Source organism: Electrophorus electricus, chromosome 11, assembly GCF_013358815.1.
Source record: "Electrophorus electricus isolate fEleEle1 chromosome 11, fEleEle1.pri, whole genome shotgun sequence".
NCBI classification, from domain to species: Eukaryota; Metazoa; Chordata; class Actinopteri; order Gymnotiformes; family Gymnotidae; genus Electrophorus; species Electrophorus electricus.
In genome coordinates, this window is record NC_049545.1 from 5,086,050 (window position 1) to 5,107,772 (window position 21,723).

Genomic DNA, 21,723 nt, shown 5'->3' on the forward strand with positions numbered 1-21,723 from the left:
GAGTCATTGCAGACGTTACACGTAATTTTAATTCGTTCCTTTGTCACACGAAATGCTCATATTATTAAAAGTAATCATTTACAAGGGGAATTCGTTTATTCTATCAATAGTGGATGTTAATACGCAACACAATCCATTTCTAACTAATAAGAAATTCAATACCATTTAAGCTATATAGGTTACATTGACTTTCTATTTGGATATCCATGACACTTGGCAGGCAGATTTCTGAAAACCAAATTTAGTCAATGGTGCTCCAAATTGATATCCAATCCTTCTCAATCCTCCGATAGTTCCTTCATTATCATTCTACATAGGGTCTCCAGTGTCTATTCCCCATTCTGATTGTACATTGTTTGATGAGTAGCACAAGCTGCATAATTTGCTCTTTAAAAAATATGCAAACATCTTTGACCATGAAGAAATAATTTAAAGACAGATTGTGACCTACATATTATAACTGATTGAAACATTTGCAATATATTTACACTAATCTAAATAAAGGGGACTATTAAGAACTATATTATATTAAGACTAATATTAAGGAAAGACGAGAGGATAGTAATTTTAAATTCTTCCATTTTTATTGAAAATACACTGCCTCCACAATAGGCATAGAGTTATAGAATAACTGTGTAACAAATAAAAGACTTCGCCTACTTCTTCCTCCTACCACCTCTGAAGCCTCTGACTGAGCCTTGGCCAAAGCAAACTGAGGATGGCACCCTGGGGAAAAATGATAAGAGACATTTAAAAAGAAAAGGGAATGAGAGACCATCAGACAACAATGACATTTAAATAGATAAGCCTGAGAAAAACAAAACAACACAACCAAAACTCACTTATATGAATAATGTGGCTTTTGTTGTTTGGGAAGCACCAGCTCCTTATTTTCCGACATTTGGGGAAGAGAAATGTCCATTGAGTTACTATTCTCTAGTTCTCCACTAAGCACACTGCTAGGATCCACCATGCACACGTCCTTTTGCTGAGGAGTCTTCTCTTTTATTCTGCTAAATAACAGATTTACACACATATTAACACTAATGATAATTTTCAGCAATTTTACAATTGATTCAATATTTCAGTTGTGTCACACCTTTTATTCTTTGATTTGTCAAATCTGAAGTCTGATGGATAGCTGTGAGTTTTGATGAGATGATCTTTCCTCTCTTTGCTGGTTCTGAATTTTAGTCCACATCCCTCAACCAAACACTGATACTGAAATGCAATATTTCATTAACCAGATATCAAGAGATTTGATGTTTAACAAATCGGAATTGTTTTAATTTGTTATGTGCATAAGAGCAGTCTACATTAAATAAGTCTCCAACAATCAAGATATTAAAACCCAATATATGGGAACTACACAGTTACATTCAACAGAAAAAAAGTGGTGACACACACACACACACACACACACACACACACACACACACACACACACACACACACACACACACTTACAAACTTACAAAAAGACACAGCCTAACAGTTTACATCCACCTTCACAAATTATGATATATATTCTGTGTATTCTGTATTGCATGGTATTCATGCTGATCTAAAAAAATACATTAAAAGTTCAAAAGGATAATTATACAGAGAAATTGGGATTCTCTAATATATGATGGTCATTTCATATGCATGTGATTTTCACATATCATATTCATCTGAACAGTTGCTAATTGTAGAACAGGCGGTTTCTCTGTTATATGTCTCAGTGAGAAAACTGAAAAACTGACCACATTCAGATATGTTGCCATGTTGTGCAGTCAACAGCATAAGTAACAAATGTAAAAAAGAAAATATTTGGTTTACAATCTTGGGGCGTGTCAACTAACATATAGCATATTTTCCATAGATGCTCAGATTAGTTCATGTCAATTAATAATTGTGATTAGCTGCTGTGGATAAGAGGCAGCTATATACATATTTCCAAGGAAGTCTAGCCTCAATCAAACAGCAAAATCTCAATTGCTGTATCAACTTGTACAGTGTTAATTTACTGAAATGCAGGTGTTGTATAATGTAGGTGTTCTAGAAGCACTGAGCATTTTGCTGTGCAGGCCTTAAATACATCTTGGGATCAGGATATGTTTAACTCATTCATGTGATGCTTTCAGCCTAGCGCCAAAAATGCCAAAATAATTCAGATGTACAAAAGTAACTACGGCAATAACGCTTTGACTTCAAAGATCATAAAAGTAGACATTACCATGCATTGTTTCTCTGCCATGACCTGAAAGAGAGCGTCGTGCCATTCCAGTATGTGTATATCCAGCAAATGGTTTGATGGAAAGGAACGCTTGCAGCTGGAGCATACGTGACGATGGAGTGAATTGTAATGGTGTTCATATCCTTCAAGAGTGTCAAATAACTGCCTGCAGCCTGCAATATGACACTTGAACTCTGAAACTCTGCAACAGAGTTACAGAAACATGATGTCACTGCCATGCCAACAATGTATTAAAACCCTCACCAGTAAAAAGGCCTATCAAAGGTGCTCCTGAGTCAGGATTAGGCCTATAAATTCTGCTCACTTATAAGCAAAATTTACAATAATAAAAAAAAAATTCTCTTTGACATTACAGAAAAAAAAAAACACTGATGGAACTGCGATACAGCTGTCCGCCGGTAAAAACGAATTCCTTTAAAATTACGTTGTGGAAGGACACTGACATGCATCAGCATTTCACCTTCTGAAACGCACAGACTATTACGTCATTTTTAAGCCTGTGTGTTCGTAATAAAAACTCACTTTGGTGCCTGGAAATCTTCTGCAAGAGTTGCTGCGAGATCCTGCAAGTACAAATGCCGATGCACATCGCCATCCTGATAACGGGGTGGGACGGGGTGGGGTAGGATTAGGTTGTGTAGCCAAACACTTCACACCAACTTCATTCAATATTTCATTTTTATGTCTGTTAACCGTATCATATCCTGTTGTAGCGCAAAGTACTTGGCTACTACGAGGGTCTCCAAATAGGGTTTGGTGCTATTACTTATACGATAAGCTACAATGAATCTAAGATAAAAAGAGAAAAACATACTTCAAACGATTCATCATCTTTGTCTAAACGAATTCTTTGAGGTGTAAAAGTGAACGGAGAGATATTTTCTTCAATCCCATCGCCTCCCCTAGCTAAATGATGAGGCTTGATTTCGTTGGATGTTTTGAAGACAGGTATGGTATAAATACCGATTCTGGGTTCATCACCTCCATCTAAAAGTTTAATCAAATCAGACATAGTGACCAACTTCTTGTTAGTTAACAGCTAACTAGCTTAGCTTAGCTTTCTATCGGTCTAAACACAAATAATGCTTGCGTTCAAACACATACACAGCGACTTCCTTATACGTATTTAAAACGTCATTCCAATCGATGTCCCCGCGCGTAATCTGGCGTCTTGCCCGGTGAAAGAATTATGATGTACCTCCAAAGTAAGGCCACAAGATGGCAGCAAAGTCCAAGAATTATGATGTACCTCCAAAGTAAGGCCACAAGGTGGCGGTTAAGATGCGCGCCGCAATCTATTCTATTAAAGATTGTGTTTGGGATTCTTTTACTCTTTTTGTTAGATACGCCATATCTATAGTCTTTTCTATCCTTGTTAGTATGGTACATTGAATAAGTGTAGAATCAGAATACTGTATCGAATACTGTATCAGAACAGTGTCATCTGCATCACTCGGAATTGAGATAACATTTGGAGATATTATTGTAATTATTAAGATCCCTTTGACTTGTCCGTTAACTTCCGCAAGTTTAGTTCTTGATGTCACCGGATGAAGTCTGTTCATGCTAATTCTCAGAATATGACAGAGGCGGAGCCCTTCTCAGTCTATTAAAGAAGTGTGACCGTGCTCCGGTGCTTTTCACTGAGCAGCGAAGCGTTATAATAAAATAACCATGCTCTATACTGGATTATTTTTATCACTGATTTCTTACGTTTCATTTTGTGGTGAGTGTAAAGATGAGAATGATTTCTGAGAACTTCAATGGTGATTAATTTATGTGACACAGAAGTAATTTATTTTGCTTTGAGCCGTTTTATTTTAATAACGTGTTTGGACTTCCGTAAGATTTTGACATGAATTTAAAACATTTAACATAATACATAATAGCTTTTTGTACTGATGTCGTATTGTTTGAAGTTAATTTAACGCATCTCGAACACTTAAAAAGGCAAATCATCTGTTACAGTGTGTGCCGTGAACATGTTGCTGGACAGATGATTTGGGTCTAAACAAAATACAAAAAATCTACAAAATAATTATAAAAAATAACTATTCATTTGTACAGAGTTTTCTGTTGCTGCAAATAGACAATTAGCCCATGTCAAGCACTATGATGTTGTGCGACTACAGAATTTAAAAGGTCGAATGGAAAGGAGTGTTACTTCCCAACAGGTTCGATCATTTTTGTCTTTTCTTCAATAGCAAATGAAGTTTCTGCTTTTTAAAATTATTAATTAATTATTAAAGTTTGATGATCTAAACATATTCTAGCGTTAAAAAGCGTGAAAATATAATTTTAACTGCAAACTGGAGGTTACTGGGCCTTTTTGAAAAATGTGATTTTAAAGTCATAAAATCTTATGTCAATAGAAATATCCTGACAGAACTGAATTTGCCTTGGTTGTTGATGGGAAAAACATAACAATATATCTGGAGAAGAATAGGTGAGGTCTATTACTCATTTTAAGAACATTATTATTGAACGAGGTTCAAAAGTTCGACCTTCATTTCATTTTACATGTTATGCTTTGTCTTCACTTTAGGGAGCTTTTAGGGAAGAATTATACTCTGACTCACTACACAAAAAATGGCATGAAGGTGACTACGCTGCCATCTAAATTGGTAAGTCAGTTCAGGTTATAATAAAACCTTTATGAACCTTTATGAATAGTTTTAATGTTTCTGACTTATCTACTTTGCGCACTGCAGGACCACTGCTACTATCAGGGACATATTCAAAATGTAAAGGACTCCTCAGTCAGTGTTGGTCTGTGCTCTGGAATACGGTAAGGAAAAGAATGTTATGATGGGTAGGCTGCAAATTCTGTGAAATACAAATAATAATGCTTGAGGTGTTTACGTTATATGGGTAGGGTAGGGTAGGGTTGGGGGGTGGGGGGGGCCCTGTGTTTGTTGTATTTAACAAAAAAGACTCTTCATATCAGTTGGGTCAGTTGGGTCTGAGCAGTATGTCCCCTCAAAGTTGAAATGAAACCTATGCCACAGGCTCCATTAAACTGTATGTTAAAATGAATACACTTTGTATATGGTGAGTATATGTGGACCTCAGTAACCTTGCCACCTTAAGATTGAGTTACAAAAATTCCTCTTCTTTTTAATGTAATGGGTATGGTGCTCATATTTTACAGTGGGTTTCTGAGAGCAGAGAATCAGGTTTACCTGATCGAGCCACTGGAGGAGTCTGTGAAAGGGGACCATGCGCTTTACAAACAAGAGCACCTGCAGACTAAAAGAGCAGCTGCTGGATACATCAATGACACAGTCAATTATCTGGGGCCCAGGTTTGCTGGACTATATAAAAGTGGAAACATGGTACTTTTAGTTTTTTTACTGTGTGCCCTTGCTGAATTTCAGCTGCAATAATAGTTAGTCTGTTTAGCAACGGTCTCTCTAGTTGTGCAAACCTAACCTTATTTTACTATTGTACATGTCCCCTAGAAAAATAAAGGCATTGGAGGGCAACGATTTGTTGAATTGGTTTTGGTGGCTGATCATAAATTAGTAAGTTTTTTAATGTATGAAAGCTTTTCTGGCCTTTGTTTTGGATGTTTTATCTTTTGAAAAGCTACTGACAAAATTATATATTTTAGTTTAAGAAAATTGGAAACTTGGTGAGAATAGAGAAGAGAATGATGGAAATTGCTAATCATGTGGACAAGGTATTTCATCTCATCAAAATACATTAAGTGTTGTTTGACACTATAATACAAAAATTATTCTGATAATGTGTAGCTTCTGGACATATAGCACTTTCCAACACTTTGCTTGCAGCTTTATCGTCCTCTAAACATCCGTATCATGTTGGTGGGACTCGAAGTCTGGACCAATGGAGACCAAATTGAGGTCAGCTCTCAGCCCAGCACAACCCTGGACAGATTTTTAAAGTGGCGTAACGATGATCTCCTGAAAAGAAAGAAGCATGATAATGCACAGTTTGTTACGTAAGTAAATGATATTGTTTGGAGATAGATATCCATCGGATGTATGTAAAGTGATTTGTGGTTCTGTCAAGCTGTTATAATTATTATAAGGATGCAGTGAGTATTTGTATGATGTTCAGAATTATCTCATTTCTTTTCTCCCTTTCAACTCATATAGTGCAGTGGATTTTGAGGGCTCAACTGTTGGCTTGGCTCCTGTATCTGTTATGTGCTCTCACAACTCTGGAGCTGTGAATGAGGTTTGTCTTGTGTATTCAAATATAGCATCAACCCTCAGCACTGGACCAACAGTAGTTTAAATTAAAGATGTTATATTTTTACAGCTATATCAGGACTGTTACAAATATTGTCCTTTCCTCAGGACCATAGTGACAATTCTATTGGTGTGGCCTCGACCATAGCCCATGAAATGGGCCATAACTTGGGCATGTCACATGATATGACAAAATGTGTCTGTCCAACAACATCGCAAGACCAGGGCTGCGTCATGGAAGACAGTATTGGGTGAGATGCAAGATTTGGTCACACCAACTCTAAAGTGTTGTAAATTTAATTTATAACCCCAGATTGATCACGGTTATCACTTCTTTGTTCTGGCTGTCATTTGTCTTTCACATTGTTCCCACAGAATTGTTTATCCTAAGGCCTTCAGTAGCTGTAGTAAAGTAGCTTTGGAGACATTTTTGCAGAACTATGATGTTAGCTGCCTGCTGGATTTACCAAATGATGATGCACTGTATGGGGGTCCAGTGTGTGGTAATGCCTTCGTGGAGAAAGGCGAGGAGTGTGACTGTGGTACAGTAGAGGTAAGATCTGCTATTCAGAGTGGTTCACTGTTAAAACAACTGTCATTTATGTTTACTATGTATGCCAGAGAGATGTATGCATGATGGTGCTCTGTCTATCAACATGTATTATACGGTTAAATGTTTCATTTATAAAAATCAGTCTTTAATCCCATGTCGTTAAATAAATATAGGAATGCAAGAACCCTTGCTGTAATGCCACCACATGCAGACTCACAGAGGGTTCACAGTGTGCACATGGAGAGTGTTGCCACAACTGCCAGGTAATGACAGCCAGTCCTCACTCCAGTGTACCCAGTGCACACATAGAACTGTTTCAGAAGATGCTGAGATGCTGAGTCAAGGGACTGTCTCAGTTAGAGCTCTCTTTAGTGCAGCAGAGACCTTGGAATAGACCAGTTTCACTAGAGTGAAGTCTAATTGGTTCTATCTAGCAAAGACATGTTTGGCAGAGAGTTCTGCTTTGGGGTCTGCATATTCACTATTTAGATATTTTAGTTTAAAATTAAACTACTAACACTACTAACAATTTTTTTTCTGAGGCATATTGTTTGCGTTTAAGAGATCAGTGAAAGCAGTTTGTCTGCTACTCAGAAACCTAAGGTGGAAGTATAGATCCTTTTGATTTATGATGTCAGAAATGTAATTGGTACTGAAATATATGCTTTTTTATTCAAGACTCCAAACACATGCTGCACTAATAGCTGCTTAGAAGTTAATAAGTGTGTTTTTTTTCCCCCTTTGTTAAACCTGCCTCCAGCTTAAGAAAGCAGGGAGTCTGTGTAGACGCAGTGCTCATGACTGTGACCTGGATGATTTTTGCACTGGAGAGTCTGCATACTGCCCCAAAGATGAATACAAGATGAATGGGCTTCCTTGCAACTCCAATCAGGGCTACTGCTATAATGGCCAGTGTCCGACTCATACAGAGCACTGCCAGAAGCTGTGGGGTCCAGGTAATGGTGTTTCAGACAGATAAAAACATTTTCTTTTGTACAATATCCTTATATAATTGTTATATTTTCTTTGCCAATTTGTCTATATTTGGCAATGTAGCTTTCTTCTTGGTAGTGTCAAATGACAAATCATTTAGATTTAATTCTGTTCATTTTGTAGATGCTGATGTAGATAGTAATGCTTGCTTTGAGCTCAATGCTTTTGATCAAAGTTGTTCAAGGCCCAAATATGGCAAGTGTGCAGAACAGTAAGTTTATATTCTGACTTTAATATTTGTGAAATTATGTGCGAAATTAATTGCAAAATGTGATGAAATTAGGGAAAAAGTCTAACCAACAGACATAGAAAAAAGACTTTAAATATGACTTATTTTCAGAATAACAGTGATCTTATTGTATCTAGGCACATCAAATGTGGGAAAATATATTGCTCGGGTGGAAATGAATTTCCAATAACCCAAACAAAATATATGCAGTCCATGGGTATGAGAGAATGCTATTTGGCTGTGAAGCCTTCCAGCACAGAAGAGATAGGGATGGTGCCAACAGGTACCAAATGTGGGACAAACAAGGTTAGTGAACAAAGTCTGTAAAACATTCAGAATTTTCAAGTGATGGAATTATTTTATTTTTCTCCACTGCAATTATGTTTTCTTAATTAGGAGGGCTTTATTTGTCAAAATTGTATTTATCAACAGGTGTGTTACAACAGTTTTATTTGTCAACAGGTGTGTTACAACAGTTTTTGTCAGGACATAGGCATCTATGGAACAAAGAACTGCTCTGCAAAATGCAATAACCATGGGGTACAAAATACTTCTGACTACAAATAACTTCTGTTATTTATTTCAAATGAAATAAAATTATGCATTGTGAGGATTCTTTAAACAGAAAAGTCAATGTTTCACCAAGATTTATGTTAGTCATTTAAACTGTATTTTGCAAATAATCCTTTTGAGAAGCTCCTTCAAACTGTCCTTTTCAAGTTGTTCATAGTATTTAGCAGGTGTAATCTGATGGCCAATGGAGTTTTCTTTGTATTTGACTGTATCATTTTAATCTCAGGTGTGTAATCATGAGAGGCAGTGCCATTGTGATCCAGGCTGGGCTCCCCCCTACTGTGATGTGAAACTGTCAGAACTAAACAGTAAGACAACTACAACCTAACCATTCACCATATTTGTGAAATTAGTGGTATCTGTGGTATCTTATTTATCTTTCGTGTGATTGTGACTGACAGAGAAAGATGCTGTTGTTATTGGTGTGACTACCTCCATAGCCATCCTACTGCTGATTATTATAGTTATTGCAGCATTGGCATGTTGCAGAACCCGAAGTACATTCCCCAAGAAAAGGTTAGGATTCCAGAATGCATTCTAGAAATAATCATTAAATCATTAAATATCAGTTGCTTAATAATACATTGTTATATAATCTGTCTTGTACCTGTAATGCAAATTTTATATGTATGTTTATCCTCCCAAAAAGGTCCTTTAAAGAAAAGGACATCAACTCGGGTCAGTCCAACCCAGTATTTCAGACAGGCAGTGCAAATAACAGTCCCAGGTCTGGACCACCACGTGTCAGCCATCCCACTTTTTTGGAATCAACAACAACACAGGCCTGCAAGCCCCTGTTTCGCCCCACTGCACCTAACAGACCAGCACCAGAGGTCTGATCATTTATCAGCCTTTGAGCTAAATGTATATACACAGCCTAAATTCTAGAATGCTAATTTTGTCTTAACTCTTGCACACAGCCTCCTACAGTAGCAGCTCAATGCAGGATGGAACAAGTAATTTATTTGTTTGTTTGTTTGTTCATTGTATTTTGACTGGTTGAAGCAATACAAATTATGATTTATCCATATTAATTTTATCTTATGCTTTACATTATTTTAGATTGTGAGACCTTGCATGGTACGCCCTAATGTTCCAAGCATTAGTTTAATTCAGGTGAGTTCAATGGTTATTTACAATACGATACTTACGTGTTAACTTTGTCTAGTTGATGTAGTTGTTGTGAGTTTATTAAGGATACTCTTTTTATAACTTCTGCTGAATTCAGGCAAAGCCTTTGCTTCCACCTTCTAAACCACTACCTCCATCAAGACCTTTACCTCCACTGATGTCCAAATCAGTAAGTCATAAATCACAATATATTTCATTGCTGTATTAGTAACCCACAAAAAAACATATGCCAAACTTAATTAATAGTCTTGTTGTTCTCTTTCTTTGCCTCTATATGGTGATGCTACCTTTTGCTATGAACTTTTTTTTTTTACCTTCTTTATTCACTCCTGTAGGTGAATAATCCAAAATCACCTCCAGTACCTCCAGCAAAACCATCAGGGAAACAGCCAGCATGGAAACCATCTCAGGTAAGCTACAAAAAAGACTGTCTGGCTTTCATTTTGTTGGATGCTGACAATATTTCTGAATCTTTGGTCTAAAATGTAAATGCTTTGATGCCCTTTTGTGCACAATAGGCAATGGCAGTCCCAAAGGTTCCTCTGAAACCCCCTTACATCTAGATGATGAGAAGCAGATGACTTACTCTGAGTCACTCAGAGCTTCAAGAGCTGCTTTGTGAACAATCTTAATGCCTCTGCAGGAGCCAAAGCTTTAAAGATTCTTCAGATTAACCTTTGTCTCCACTTTGGAACTGAGTAACATGATGGGTTTGAAGGAGATGAGTTTGATGGGTTTGAAGGGTTATATCCAAGAAAACCTTTGGTTTATGTGCACTTATGAATTACTTACTTCCTTTGTTCTGAATTTGTGTTTTAGTACAATGTTATGCAATGTTGTTTCGTAATGGATGTAACTGTAACTTCTGTTTTATCGAGCCAGTCAAGAATATAAAAACACAAATTTTATTCAGAGTTTGTAACACTGTAATTTAGAGTGAATTACACTCTAAATCCTGGGAATGTGCCAGAGGACAAAAGTTAGGCCATTATTACTTTCTAAGGTGGTTATTTTTAATGTATTGCTTGTTTTTAGTTGCCCTTTCATTTTTTGCACTCAGAAAAAGGCAATCAAACGCTGGCAATTTTGTCTACTAAAATGTTCTCATATGGACTGATTGTCTGAAAACATTATTTACTTGCTGGAATTTAAAATACTTCGTAATTTAAATAATATGTTAACTTTGTCTTAAGAACAAGTAAATGAATGAGTTTTTGTTATCAGAGTGTTGTCCGAGTGTCCATATTTGAATATACTAGATTTCAGAAAGCTGGAAAACATGGCTAATATTTTAGTTTATAGTTAGAGATATTTTATATAGCCATTTGGATTTTAAACGAATCGGATATTGTCACGTGCCGTATTCCGGTTGCCTAGAAACGATACAAAGAACCCGACGCGTGCAAAACCGAAGCGTAGGACTATAATCACAGCTAGCCAGCTAGGTAGCTATATGCCTCACCTTTTAATGTTGGAAAAGTGCTTCTCATTATGAATAACGACTTAAACGAAGAAGCGCTGCAAGACCTCTACGCTTGGATTGACAAAATAAAGCTCTCTAGACCTAAAAGAAATATAACACGTGACTTCAGTGACGGAGGTAACTCATCTATCTAGATAGCTAGGTAGCGTTAGATATTTAGCTTAGACAGCTAGAGAGTTGCTATCTTGGCTAGCTAGGTTATTTACCATACAGTTGCAATAACTATACGGTTGCGCTGTCTAACTAGCTATCGAGGTGCTAACGAGATGAATTCTGGGCTAAAAAACAGCAGAACGATTCGGACAGATGTCCTTCATCAGTTGTGCAAGCAAAGTGCTTCTGAATTAGCTATTAGTAGTAGGAGCCAGTTCATATTTGAAAAGTAGATGTTTAAGTCATAATATTAATTCAATTGGGTTCTGGTGTACACAAGATTTCCAGAGAAACAGGACATTTCAGACATGGGTCCTTCATCAGCTGTGCAAGCAAAGTGCTTCTGAATTTGTAGGAAGAAACGGTTTATATTTGAAAAAGTAAAGTTTAAATCATAACATTCATTCCATACGGCACCTAAGAAATTAGAAAGAAGAAAGACAATGGATGCATATTTGCCCAAATTCTAGGTGTGCCAGACATAGCAACAGCCAAACATGTGTTAGAAGTGTCCAAAAGTGTGACAACATATTTTAAAGAATTAAATGGTGTAAGGAGAAAAGGTGATAATAAAGAGTCACTAACAGGAATAAGTGAACATTAAACATGATACAGGTATGATGTGGCTTCTTTCTGGAAACATCTGGTAACTACAGTCAGTTTTAAACGGCACCTTCAGTTCAAATAAAGGCCACTACACCTGTTGTGAATGTGTGGCTGAAAACAATCCAGTTTGGCTACAATTAGTTTTAAATATGTGTAGCTGCATTCAAAGAAGACTAACTGCCCTGAAGATAAAAGGGAGTTTAACATCTCATTTAACACTGGTATGTCCGTTTTTGATTGGCATTCCTGTCATATTGTCTTATACGCAGGAGAAGGAAAATCAGTTTTTACCTCTGTGTTTTGACTAAAAAAGATTACAGTTAACTTGAAAGAAGATTACTACCAAAACAGCCATCAGGTGATGAAAATCTGCATTATGATGCATTTTATATCTTTAGTTATGACTGCTGAAGTTGTGAAGCACTTCTTTCCCAAGTTGGTGGAGCTACATAACTACACATCTGCACACTCCACTCAGCAGAAGCTGAGTAACTGGATCACTCTGAACAGGCAAGAAAGTGTATTTGTCTGCCACGCAGAAGGCAGTACCTATTCACTAATTTGAATATGGGACCCAAGAAAATTAGTGAGAATGGTCATTAGGATTGGACCTTATGCCTGTTCTAAGTCAATGCATTTCCAGTTATTCATTCAGACTATTCATTTTCCTTACAAAACTTTTTTTTTTCTTTCAGTGGTCTATTGACCCAATAAAAGCAACTGTTTGCTGCTATGGTCATTATATGCGAGTAATGAAATTTGAACACTGAATTTTAATTGTGTTGTAATTTCAGGAAGGTTTTCTCCAAACTAAATTTCCATGTACCAGAAGACACAGTGAAGAAGATAGTGCTAAGCTCCCCAGGCATCATTGAGCCAGTGCTGTGGGCACTCAGAGAGAGATTAGAGGACAAGCGAAAAGGAGGAGTTTCAAATGGCATAGAGGTTAGTTTCTGCAACAGTATATGTCTCTGTGACATATTTGACATGAGTAAATAGATAAATAATCTATCATTTTCCAATCTCAATTTATTGTAGGTTTTAGAATACTACAGCACCATAAATGACAAATCACACACAGGTAGGTCTGATTTTAAGTCTGTGTAGTGTGTTGAACTTTATGTGGTAAATTCATAACAGTCATTCAAGTCCACCGCAGTGCGGTAAATATTCTTGATCTTGCATTTCTTCTGCTTGCACATTCCCTCTGTTCCACTGAAGAGCAGCAGGCTGTAATAAATCAGAATTGTTAGAGAAATAAAATGCTGATGGTTCCTGTGGTCAAAATGACCTCACTGTCACATTACTTTGTTGCACTTTGACCAAAGCAACAGCACTGTGTGCCATTGAGTTCATATTGTTTCTTGTGTTTTTGAGGCAAACACGAATAGTTTTTTAAGAAAAAAGGTGTAAGCCTTGGGCATGTACAATTTTTTTTGCTGATTGTTTTGAATTGATTTATGTAGTTTATGTTTTTCCTCTTTATTTTTTTTTCTTTGAGTAAAATATGCATCTTTTTTTGCATAATTTGGTGTAGGTCTGACATCAGCATTGTGGGTAGTCTTTATTTCTGAAACTAGTACAATAGTTACAGTGGTTTATCCTCACAGATTTATGGGGGACACTAAGCATATTAGAATCCATTACAAACAAACGGGGAATTTGTGGAGATATGCCAGCAGCACTATAGACTTTTCTGGGCTTTCTCCATTTCTTGAAATTAATCAAGTTTCTCAGCCCTCAGTTTCTTGTACCTCATCTTCATCTGGCCTTAACTGAGGTCACTTCTCCTCAGTGAGGTCAACCCAGGTCAACTCATTCTTTTCTTTTAAGAAAAGAACTCTTCATATCAGCTCTTTTAACCAGATGGCCTTTATCACTTTTGACAGACTCTGCACATGGCTTAATGCTGTTGCTAGCACAAAGCAAAAACATCATTATTACTGTGGGATCACAAAGGCTATGTGAGTTCAAATGTAGGTAAACCATTTTGCAGTATATTGTTAGGGTATTTTTCAGTGCCTAGAGAAAGAGAAAGAGAGCACTCTTTGTTAGGAGGTACACTAACAGTGAATTGCAGTAACTTATATTTTTAATCTAAATTAGACAATTTTGATTAAGCAAAAAGGTAAATATTGACAGATTCTTTGCTGATTTTAAGTTTACTCAAGTCTTGTTTTGTTTTATTTCATTATTTATTTTGGATTGCTTATATGTTTTCATTAATTGAAGCTTGTTTAAAAGCATGAATTTGTGGTGTTTTCTTCATTCTAATCCCAAATATACTTTGTGAATCTTGTAGAAAACCACCAGGTTATCATTGAGAATTCACTGAAGACTGCAGCCCATGTAAAAAACACACAGAAATCCAGGTACTATAAAAGATTAGATTTAAAGAGTAGACAGTTGGAATTTTGAATGTTATAAAAGCAAACTATGTATTGACAAGATGTTTTAAAATTTTCAGCGCTCTCTTGGTACCAGGTCCAAATGTGGATCCGGCCTTCCGCTTGCTTTTAGAGGAGAAGGAACAAGATTTGTTGGCTTTGCAGGAGACTGTAAAGGTGAAGTGCTAAAATGCTTGTTAATGTGCATAAGTGCAGCATCTATATACATTTCATTATCAGCTTCTTTTCAGTCATGGAATTTTAAAGTTGCTTGAAGAGTCTTTTTGGTATGTTCTTGGAAAATATGGATATTTTCAAATACTGAGTGATGACTAAATGCTTTGAGGTCAGTGCTTAAGTAATCTTCTTGGAAACACACAGGGTGACGTATGGCAAGTGATGTTAAACCTCTGTGATATAAGAGGAAACTTGTCTGTAAAGAGGAAATTGCACTGTCCTCATAACAAAATGGCACAGGCTGCAACTTACTTTTACACTGAATAACTGTCCTTTTATAGTAGCAGCTATAATGTCGTAAACAATGTTAGTGTCATCCTGAAATGACTTTGAGCTTTTTTCTGAAGTGACAATTTCTAAGGAATTTTTAGATTTGTCTTATTTTTTAACCAAATAATCTACGATGGGGGCAGATGTAAACAGTCCATACACACCAGTCCTGATCCTTATTTCATTGTTCTGTCTGTAGATATTACAGATAAAGGTGAACAGGCTGGAGCATCTGGTCCACCTGAAGGACTTGCGCATAGAGGACCTGATGAAGCACTTGGAGCGGTACAAGGCACGCACCAACATTGTTTAAGGTATTCAGGAGGATTCAGGAACACAACATTGTGAACTCAGCATGAAAACATACAATGGCTGAGGAATAAAAACGCCTTTTATAACCTTATTTCAATTATCTAATATTTAAATATTTACCATCGACTATGGCAGTTTAATCTTAATTTAGTGATGCATTTTCTTTCACATTAATTTTGACTGTAACTTGGTTTTGATGCACAAGCATAACCACACTGTACCTGGTTTGTTCTTAGAATTCAGATTGTTAGAGTTTTCTTATAATGAGAATTTGTAGTTTTCTATAAAAAAAAAGAACTGTTGCTCATAAATTGTCAACTTTATTGTACTACTTTATTGTATTCTCAGATATTTTACTTGATATGTAATAATGCTTAGCACCAAATTGAAATATTTTAGTACATCATATTTTATTAAAATCACTGTCAATGAATGAATGGAATTTCACATGTGTTTCTGAACTATAACTTGGGCCTGTAATTACAGAAATATTATAAAAATATTTTACATGAATTTCATTAAACATAGTGATTGTCAAGGTGTGTCAAGCACCCAGCAGGAGGGACACACCCACTCACTCACACACAAACTCACACACAACACCTGCTATGGTCTCAGTCACCCACATATTGATCATCACACACACCTGTTTCCTACTGCACCCTCTTTGTTCTCCTCACTACTGAAGCCCATGGGTACCTGCCTTGCTGAACCTACAGCATGACAAGCGATGCTGCTTTTGTGCCTGTCACCTTGAGTCTTACTGCTTGCTATTTAGCACTTTTTGTTTTCATTAGCTTGAGTCTAAGCTTGTTATGGAGAATAGACACTCCAGAACTTCATTCGCCTCTTGCTCCTTCTGTGCAGGCAATGTCACAGTGACCATTTTGTTACAGGCATATTTCATAAAATGCCTGTGTGAACATGTAGTTATTGACTAGAACTTTAAGACAAGGTACATTTTTGTGTAGCACTTTTTATACAAGATGGCAATCTAAAGTGCTTTGAATCACAGCATTTTTAATCTTTAGCTTTTAAAAATTATAACCTGTATTGCCTATTCTTTTCAACACTGTCAAGTCTGTAACTGAGGATGGCTTTGCACGGTGGAAATTGCCATTCTTTTTAACACAGTTTAACTGGATGCAGATGTGGTCTCTAATTTGGTTCAGAAAAAGCTGAGGACTCCAGCTCCAGAACCCAGAGAGTTTTTCCACTGATCTAGTGTATGGTGAAGTACATTAAAAGTGCCACTACTTCTCAGTTAATTGTACTGTTTATCATGGACTCACATTTCAGACCTAGATCTAGCGTATTTTTATTAGACACTAGCCATAATGCCACTGTACCTTTTTAAATTCATGGGTTGGTTCAACCATTCTAGCTGTGGTTTTCTCTGTGCAAAGAATACGAGTAGGTTGTTTGTTTAAATGAAGTAGATGTCAGATATTGGTCATCCAAATGTAACAGAAATAAATTCCAGAGAAGAAATAAGCAAATTACACAATACACACTTCCGTCCTAACTGATAACTCAAATATAAAGTGTTTTTAGCTGAGCTATAGCAAGCAAAGAAGCGGGCAGCGTGGATGACTCAAATGCAGGAGCATGAAGCAGGGGAGCATGGGACTGGGGCCTGGTTGGTTCACACCAGTACAGCCTGCTGACTCACGACCTCAAGCATGCATCAGATCCTCTGTAGCTCTGAGAAGTGAGCAAACACTATCTTAGGAAACAGGACTTCACTACAAATGCTCAGGGTAGTTGTATTTTTAGCATATAAGTATAACGCCATGTAGCATGTAACTAAGAGGAGGGTCCTGTTATAATAAATCTTTTGGTCTATAAACCCATTTTTTTCTGATGAGTCAAATATGTGTTCTGAATGTTTTATTGTCTAAATGTATACCATAAATCAAAACAATCATAATTATTTGTTATAATTAAGGAATTTTTACAATTTACTGATGAATCTAGATTATGCAATGCATGGTATTACATATATTACATGGTATGGTGTCAGAATTATTCATTACTTATCTGGAAGGCTGAGGAGAACATCATGGCAAGCCAGTGATCTGTTAAGTAAAGGCTTGGAATGAGAATCATCTTGTGGCCCAGTTTCCTCAAATTACGCTGATATAATAGTAGAATTAAAATAAGGAGAAAATTAAAAAATTAAATCTGCCATTTTCAGTTGTGTGTGAGATCATGATTCTTGATCCTTTTTGTTAGCCATCTGTTTCTTTTCAGTGGTGAAAAAAGGGTGAGTCAGACTATGCTGTCTCTAACTTTCTTTTGTCTAATATTCTCTGTGTGACTCTGAGGAGAGAGAGAAACATTAGAAACATTAAAAAGTATACAGTACTGTACAAGTCTTAGGCCACCATTAGATTGGTTGTTTTAGCAAAGGTAATGACCATATATAATTATTTCTCAGTCTCTTTATTAGAATACAACCAGAAAATACAGGAAATTTGTATGCAGTATTAAAAAACAGAAATAAATAATAAAAACAACTTCTGTAGGCTACTAAGTATTTACTATGATGTCCTCTTACATTTCAGCAATAGCAGGAAAAGACAGCCTAAGTCTAAAGAAGAACTCTGGGAAGTGCTAAAAGAAGCCTGGTATAATATACCAGAAGATTACTCCCCAAAAGAGTTCAAGATGTGCTTAGTACCAAAGGAGGTCACACTACTAACTTTTACCTGTAGAAGCCAATTTGTTCTGAAAATTGTGGGGGGGGTTTTAATTTAGTGTATATATTTCCTGTATTTTCTTTATATCTTAATAAAGAGAAAAAAAATTATATATGGTCATTATACCATTGCTAAAATATCCAATCTAACAGTGGCCTCAGACTTTGGCACAGCACTGCGAATAAGATAAATAAACATCATTTTAAGGAGTGTGTTTAAGGTTTCCCACTATACCATGCATTACCAAGGCACAGAAAAAAGAGAGAGTTAAACGGTAGTGTGGAGGTGTATGCATTTGTGTATGTGCTCTGTCTAACAGTAGGTCTAACAGTAGAAATCCCTCAGTCACCATTCAAACCTTCATCAATGCTTTCTGGCTATGTTATACTGCTTAGATTAAAAGGGCTGACCACTCCTGCAAACTAAAAGTAAAGATGAATGATGCTGTTAAGCATTTAATAAACATATCTCTTACTTAATAACTGCTATTGTGTATTGCATTCCTCATCACTATACAGTCCCAAATGCAAATTCATGAAATGACACTTATTCATCTTAAAGAAACATCCTCTCCAGTCCCTAAAGAGAGATATATATATATATATATATATATATATATATATATATATATACACACACTTTCCTTATCCAGACATAGGACTGATGTAAAAGGAACTGACTCAAGAATCAGAGGTTTTTGTTGTTTTTTTTAGATAATAATAACTGACATACTTTTGACTACTGTCACTGGCAAATATTTGCATTCCATTTATATGCTACTTAAAATATGTTTACACTACAATCCTCAGCAGTATAGAATCCACTGTATTGAATTCATTGTGGACATTACTTTCAACAAATGGGTGGTCATGAGTAGTCAGTGGGATGGCCTCTAAAACTGATGACATGCAGGGGAAAAGCTTACAATTTAAAAAGAGTAAAAGATTACGCCACAGGCCTCAGCTTAACTAACAGTCCTCAAAAGCTGTTATCAGAAGAAAAGATCCCTGTGCCACAGATAACGACTGAAAGCCCTGAGAGGAGTGCAAACACTCCCTCTCCCCAAACACAGAAAGTATGACTAAGTGAGTGTGTCAGCGAAAAGCTACTAGAGGGGAATGTGGCTCTCCCTCGCTCACCTCAGGGCTGAACACAGACCAAACAATCGTGACCAAATGGAATGTAAAAACAAACTTTGTACAAAGCATGTTTATAATGAGGAATACTTTGCAGAAAGCCTTCATATTTAGTTCAAAATAAGTCATTTTCAAAACATCAGAAATGCATTTACTGTAACAGAAACTCACATATGCAGATATTTGTCTATATATACTCTAGTCAAGAGAGTGCTTTTAAGATGTGGCTAATATTTGCCACATCATGTACAACAGCATTTTTTTCCTTGCCATGGGGTATGTTGTTCAGAAATCCCCTTGGATTGGACTGCTATACTCTTCTAGTGCAGACTGGCTGATGGAAGGCAGGAAGAGCATATATCATGTCCTTACAGAGTGCATTCTCCTCATGACCCCCTGCTTCACTGGCGCTCCGGGGGATGGGAGCGGGGCAATGGGTCATACTGAACACAAATTGCAATTGTTCTGTCCTCAGCCAGCAATTTAATTTGATCACGGGATATCCCAGAAACCATAGCAACAACTGGTCATCACGTATCCTAACGTGGTAGTAGACAGTGTAAGGAGTGGTGCCACAGTCTTTGTAGTTATCAGGAGGAGAAGAAAAAGTGACATTAGTTCTGACTGAAACAACTTGGTTGCTTCACACAAGATGAACACTGCTTGACACAAGAGAGTATACAACAGTGCATATATAGAATATTGCTGAGGGGGTATTTTGAAGCCACAGGTCATGTAGGAATTATCTAGGAATTTTCTTTCTTGTGTATGCTATTAGTGTTGACAAAATAGGCATAATATGCACCCTTTTCCATTTAGACACAAAAACAGGCTTTTTTTACTAGGGTAATTTTGGCAGGGTTTATAACAAGAATTAAATTAAACTCTAATCTGAAAATCCTATGTGCCTGTGCTTTAACAGTGTACATATATTAGATCTAGACTCATGGAAAGAAAACTGGCCCAGAACCCTGAACCTAGTAAAAGTTAGTGAGCAATGCATCCTGTATTGTCACTAGGGAGTCATTAATACTGTATACTCAAAGAAGTAGGAAGTCTGTTCTCATGTCCTAGAATCTTATTAGTAAGATCTTCAGTAATACTATTACACAGACAACTCACATCTTATTAATTTTTCTTATAATTAATATCAAAGATCATTAATAGGCCTTACTACAGTATACATTTTATACATGTCCTGATTTTTTTATTTCTCTCTCTGGGTGGAACTGCTTCCTGCAGGTTCCCTATGAGTGAATGAATAGTAAGGAAGGAAATGTTTTGGCATATCCAGGAAGCAGTAAAGTCAACAGCACACGTGTCTTAAGAAGAAGCTTTGTTGACTCAATGCTTTGACTAATTCAGTTTTATTGATTAGTCATTTATGATGAAAAAAAAAAAAATCCAAAATATGACAACATATAGGTAGTGAAGTAGGCTTGACTCCCTGATCATTGTTTAAATGTAATCCTGCTTTACTTCTAAAGTAAGAAGTCAGAAATAGTGAAAACACTGTCACCCAAACGGAAAATATTTACTGAGGGTAGGTACAGGGATGCAAACTAAAAATGAAATGTGGATATTTAAAAGAAGTGTATGCCTGAAGACAGGCCACTTGTGCTTCTGTAAAGGTCAGTAGAAGTTATACTCCTTTTTGGCCACTATCTTGACTGACCATTTGCTTCCTTTGTCCTTCTTAACCATTAGCTAGTTAGGTGCTATACCCAAGTCAAAGTTTTATTCATTATACTGGGATAGGAATCTGTGACATTTCCTGTCTTTACCTCTGTCTAAAGCATTCAGAGATCATTTCCAAAGCAAATATAAAAACATGGGTCATAACAGTATGCAGTTTTTGCATGTTGTCAAAAGTGAGTTTTTTTAAACCATAATTTCATCTGAAACTGACCCTAATCCAATCCACCAATTTTTGAGGTCTTTTTCCGTTCCTTTTACACTGTTCCACTGGTGAAAACAACAGCCCTGAGCTGCTGTCAACAGTTATCAAAGGAATTTGAAGTGCCCTTTCTCAGAAGTCCACTTGGTGCCACAGTTGCTTACAACATAAAACAGACAAGTTTTCCTTTTCTTATTAACTGCTATAAACACAAATAACCAGAACACGCATTAGCAATTGACTCAAGTCTTTAAACGATAATGCATTAATTATTAAAGTCACTAATTTATATACTTTTTAACAAATTCCTCCACTGTTATTCAGCCCAACTGTTACTGATCTCCTGGGGTTGAAATTGGAGAATAAAATCAAACAGGCCAAATGGATAAAACCTGACCATGAATTTGTTAAAACATATTCATCATACAAAGAGACTCATTGAGAACATTAAAAGTAGAACTGTTTACAACCATGACCTTTATCTACCCCCTAGCACCACCCTACAACCCCCCCCCCCCCCAAAACACACCCATTATTAGTGGTATCAAAATAAGTTTTATTTTACATAATTGAACTGTCAAAACATTACAAATTTTGCATATAAA

General features: G+C 36.5%; 3 protein-coding genes across 5 annotated transcripts; 2 read left to right on the forward strand and 1 right to left on the reverse strand.

The window, feature by feature from the left end:
* Positions 1–562: 562 nt before the first annotated feature.
* Positions 563–3,331, reverse strand: znf511 (zinc finger protein 511). Of its 2 annotated transcripts, none has more exons than XM_027017643.2 (6): positions 3,054–3,331; positions 2,762–2,835; positions 2,219–2,420; positions 1,100–1,221; positions 843–1,010; positions 563–726 (listed from the first exon to the last, which is right to left on the reverse strand). In XM_027017643.2, the coding sequence occupies exons 1-6, from the start codon at positions 3,249–3,251 to the stop codon at positions 657–659; spliced, it is 834 nt and encodes a 277-aa protein (XP_026873444.1). In that variant the 5' UTR covers positions 3,252–3,331; the 3' UTR covers positions 563–656. The 2 variants fall into 2 exon arrangements, with proteins under 2 accessions (XP_026873444.1, XP_026873443.1); XM_027017642.2 differs by having other exon boundaries at positions 843–1,013.
* A 541-nt stretch (positions 3,332–3,872) lies between these two features.
* adam8a (ADAM metallopeptidase domain 8a) lies at positions 3,873–11,158 on the forward strand. Its single transcript, XM_027017635.2, has 25 exons — positions 3,873–3,965; positions 4,307–4,413; positions 4,612–4,685; positions 4,785–4,863; positions 4,951–5,027; positions 5,391–5,574; positions 5,701–5,763; positions 5,853–5,921; positions 6,034–6,203; positions 6,361–6,442; positions 6,565–6,707; positions 6,832–7,009; positions 7,183–7,272; positions 7,770–7,965; positions 8,126–8,213; positions 8,369–8,537; positions 8,694–8,771; positions 9,031–9,112; positions 9,206–9,320; positions 9,454–9,637; positions 9,725–9,760; positions 9,867–9,920; positions 10,033–10,104; positions 10,271–10,345; positions 10,454–11,158. The coding sequence occupies exons 1-25, from the start codon at positions 3,914–3,916 to the stop codon at positions 10,496–10,498; spliced, it is 2,562 nt and encodes an 853-aa protein (XP_026873436.2). The 5' UTR covers positions 3,873–3,913; the 3' UTR covers positions 10,499–11,158.
* Positions 11,159–11,336: 178 nt separating this feature from the next.
* spef1 (sperm flagellar 1) lies at positions 11,337–15,776 on the forward strand. 2 transcript variants are annotated; one of them, XM_027017578.2, is made up of 7 exons: positions 11,337–11,535; positions 12,576–12,687; positions 12,972–13,122; positions 13,216–13,258; positions 14,480–14,549; positions 14,645–14,741; positions 15,271–15,776. In XM_027017578.2, the coding sequence occupies exons 1-7, from the start codon at positions 11,427–11,429 to the stop codon at positions 15,382–15,384; spliced, it is 696 nt and encodes a 231-aa protein (XP_026873379.1). In that variant the 5' UTR covers positions 11,337–11,426; the 3' UTR covers positions 15,385–15,776. The 2 variants fall into 2 exon arrangements, with proteins under 2 accessions (XP_026873379.1, XP_026873380.1); XM_027017579.2 differs by lacking the exon at positions 11,337–11,535 and adding an exon at positions 11,913–12,398.
* Positions 15,777–21,723: the final 5,947 nt, after the last annotated feature.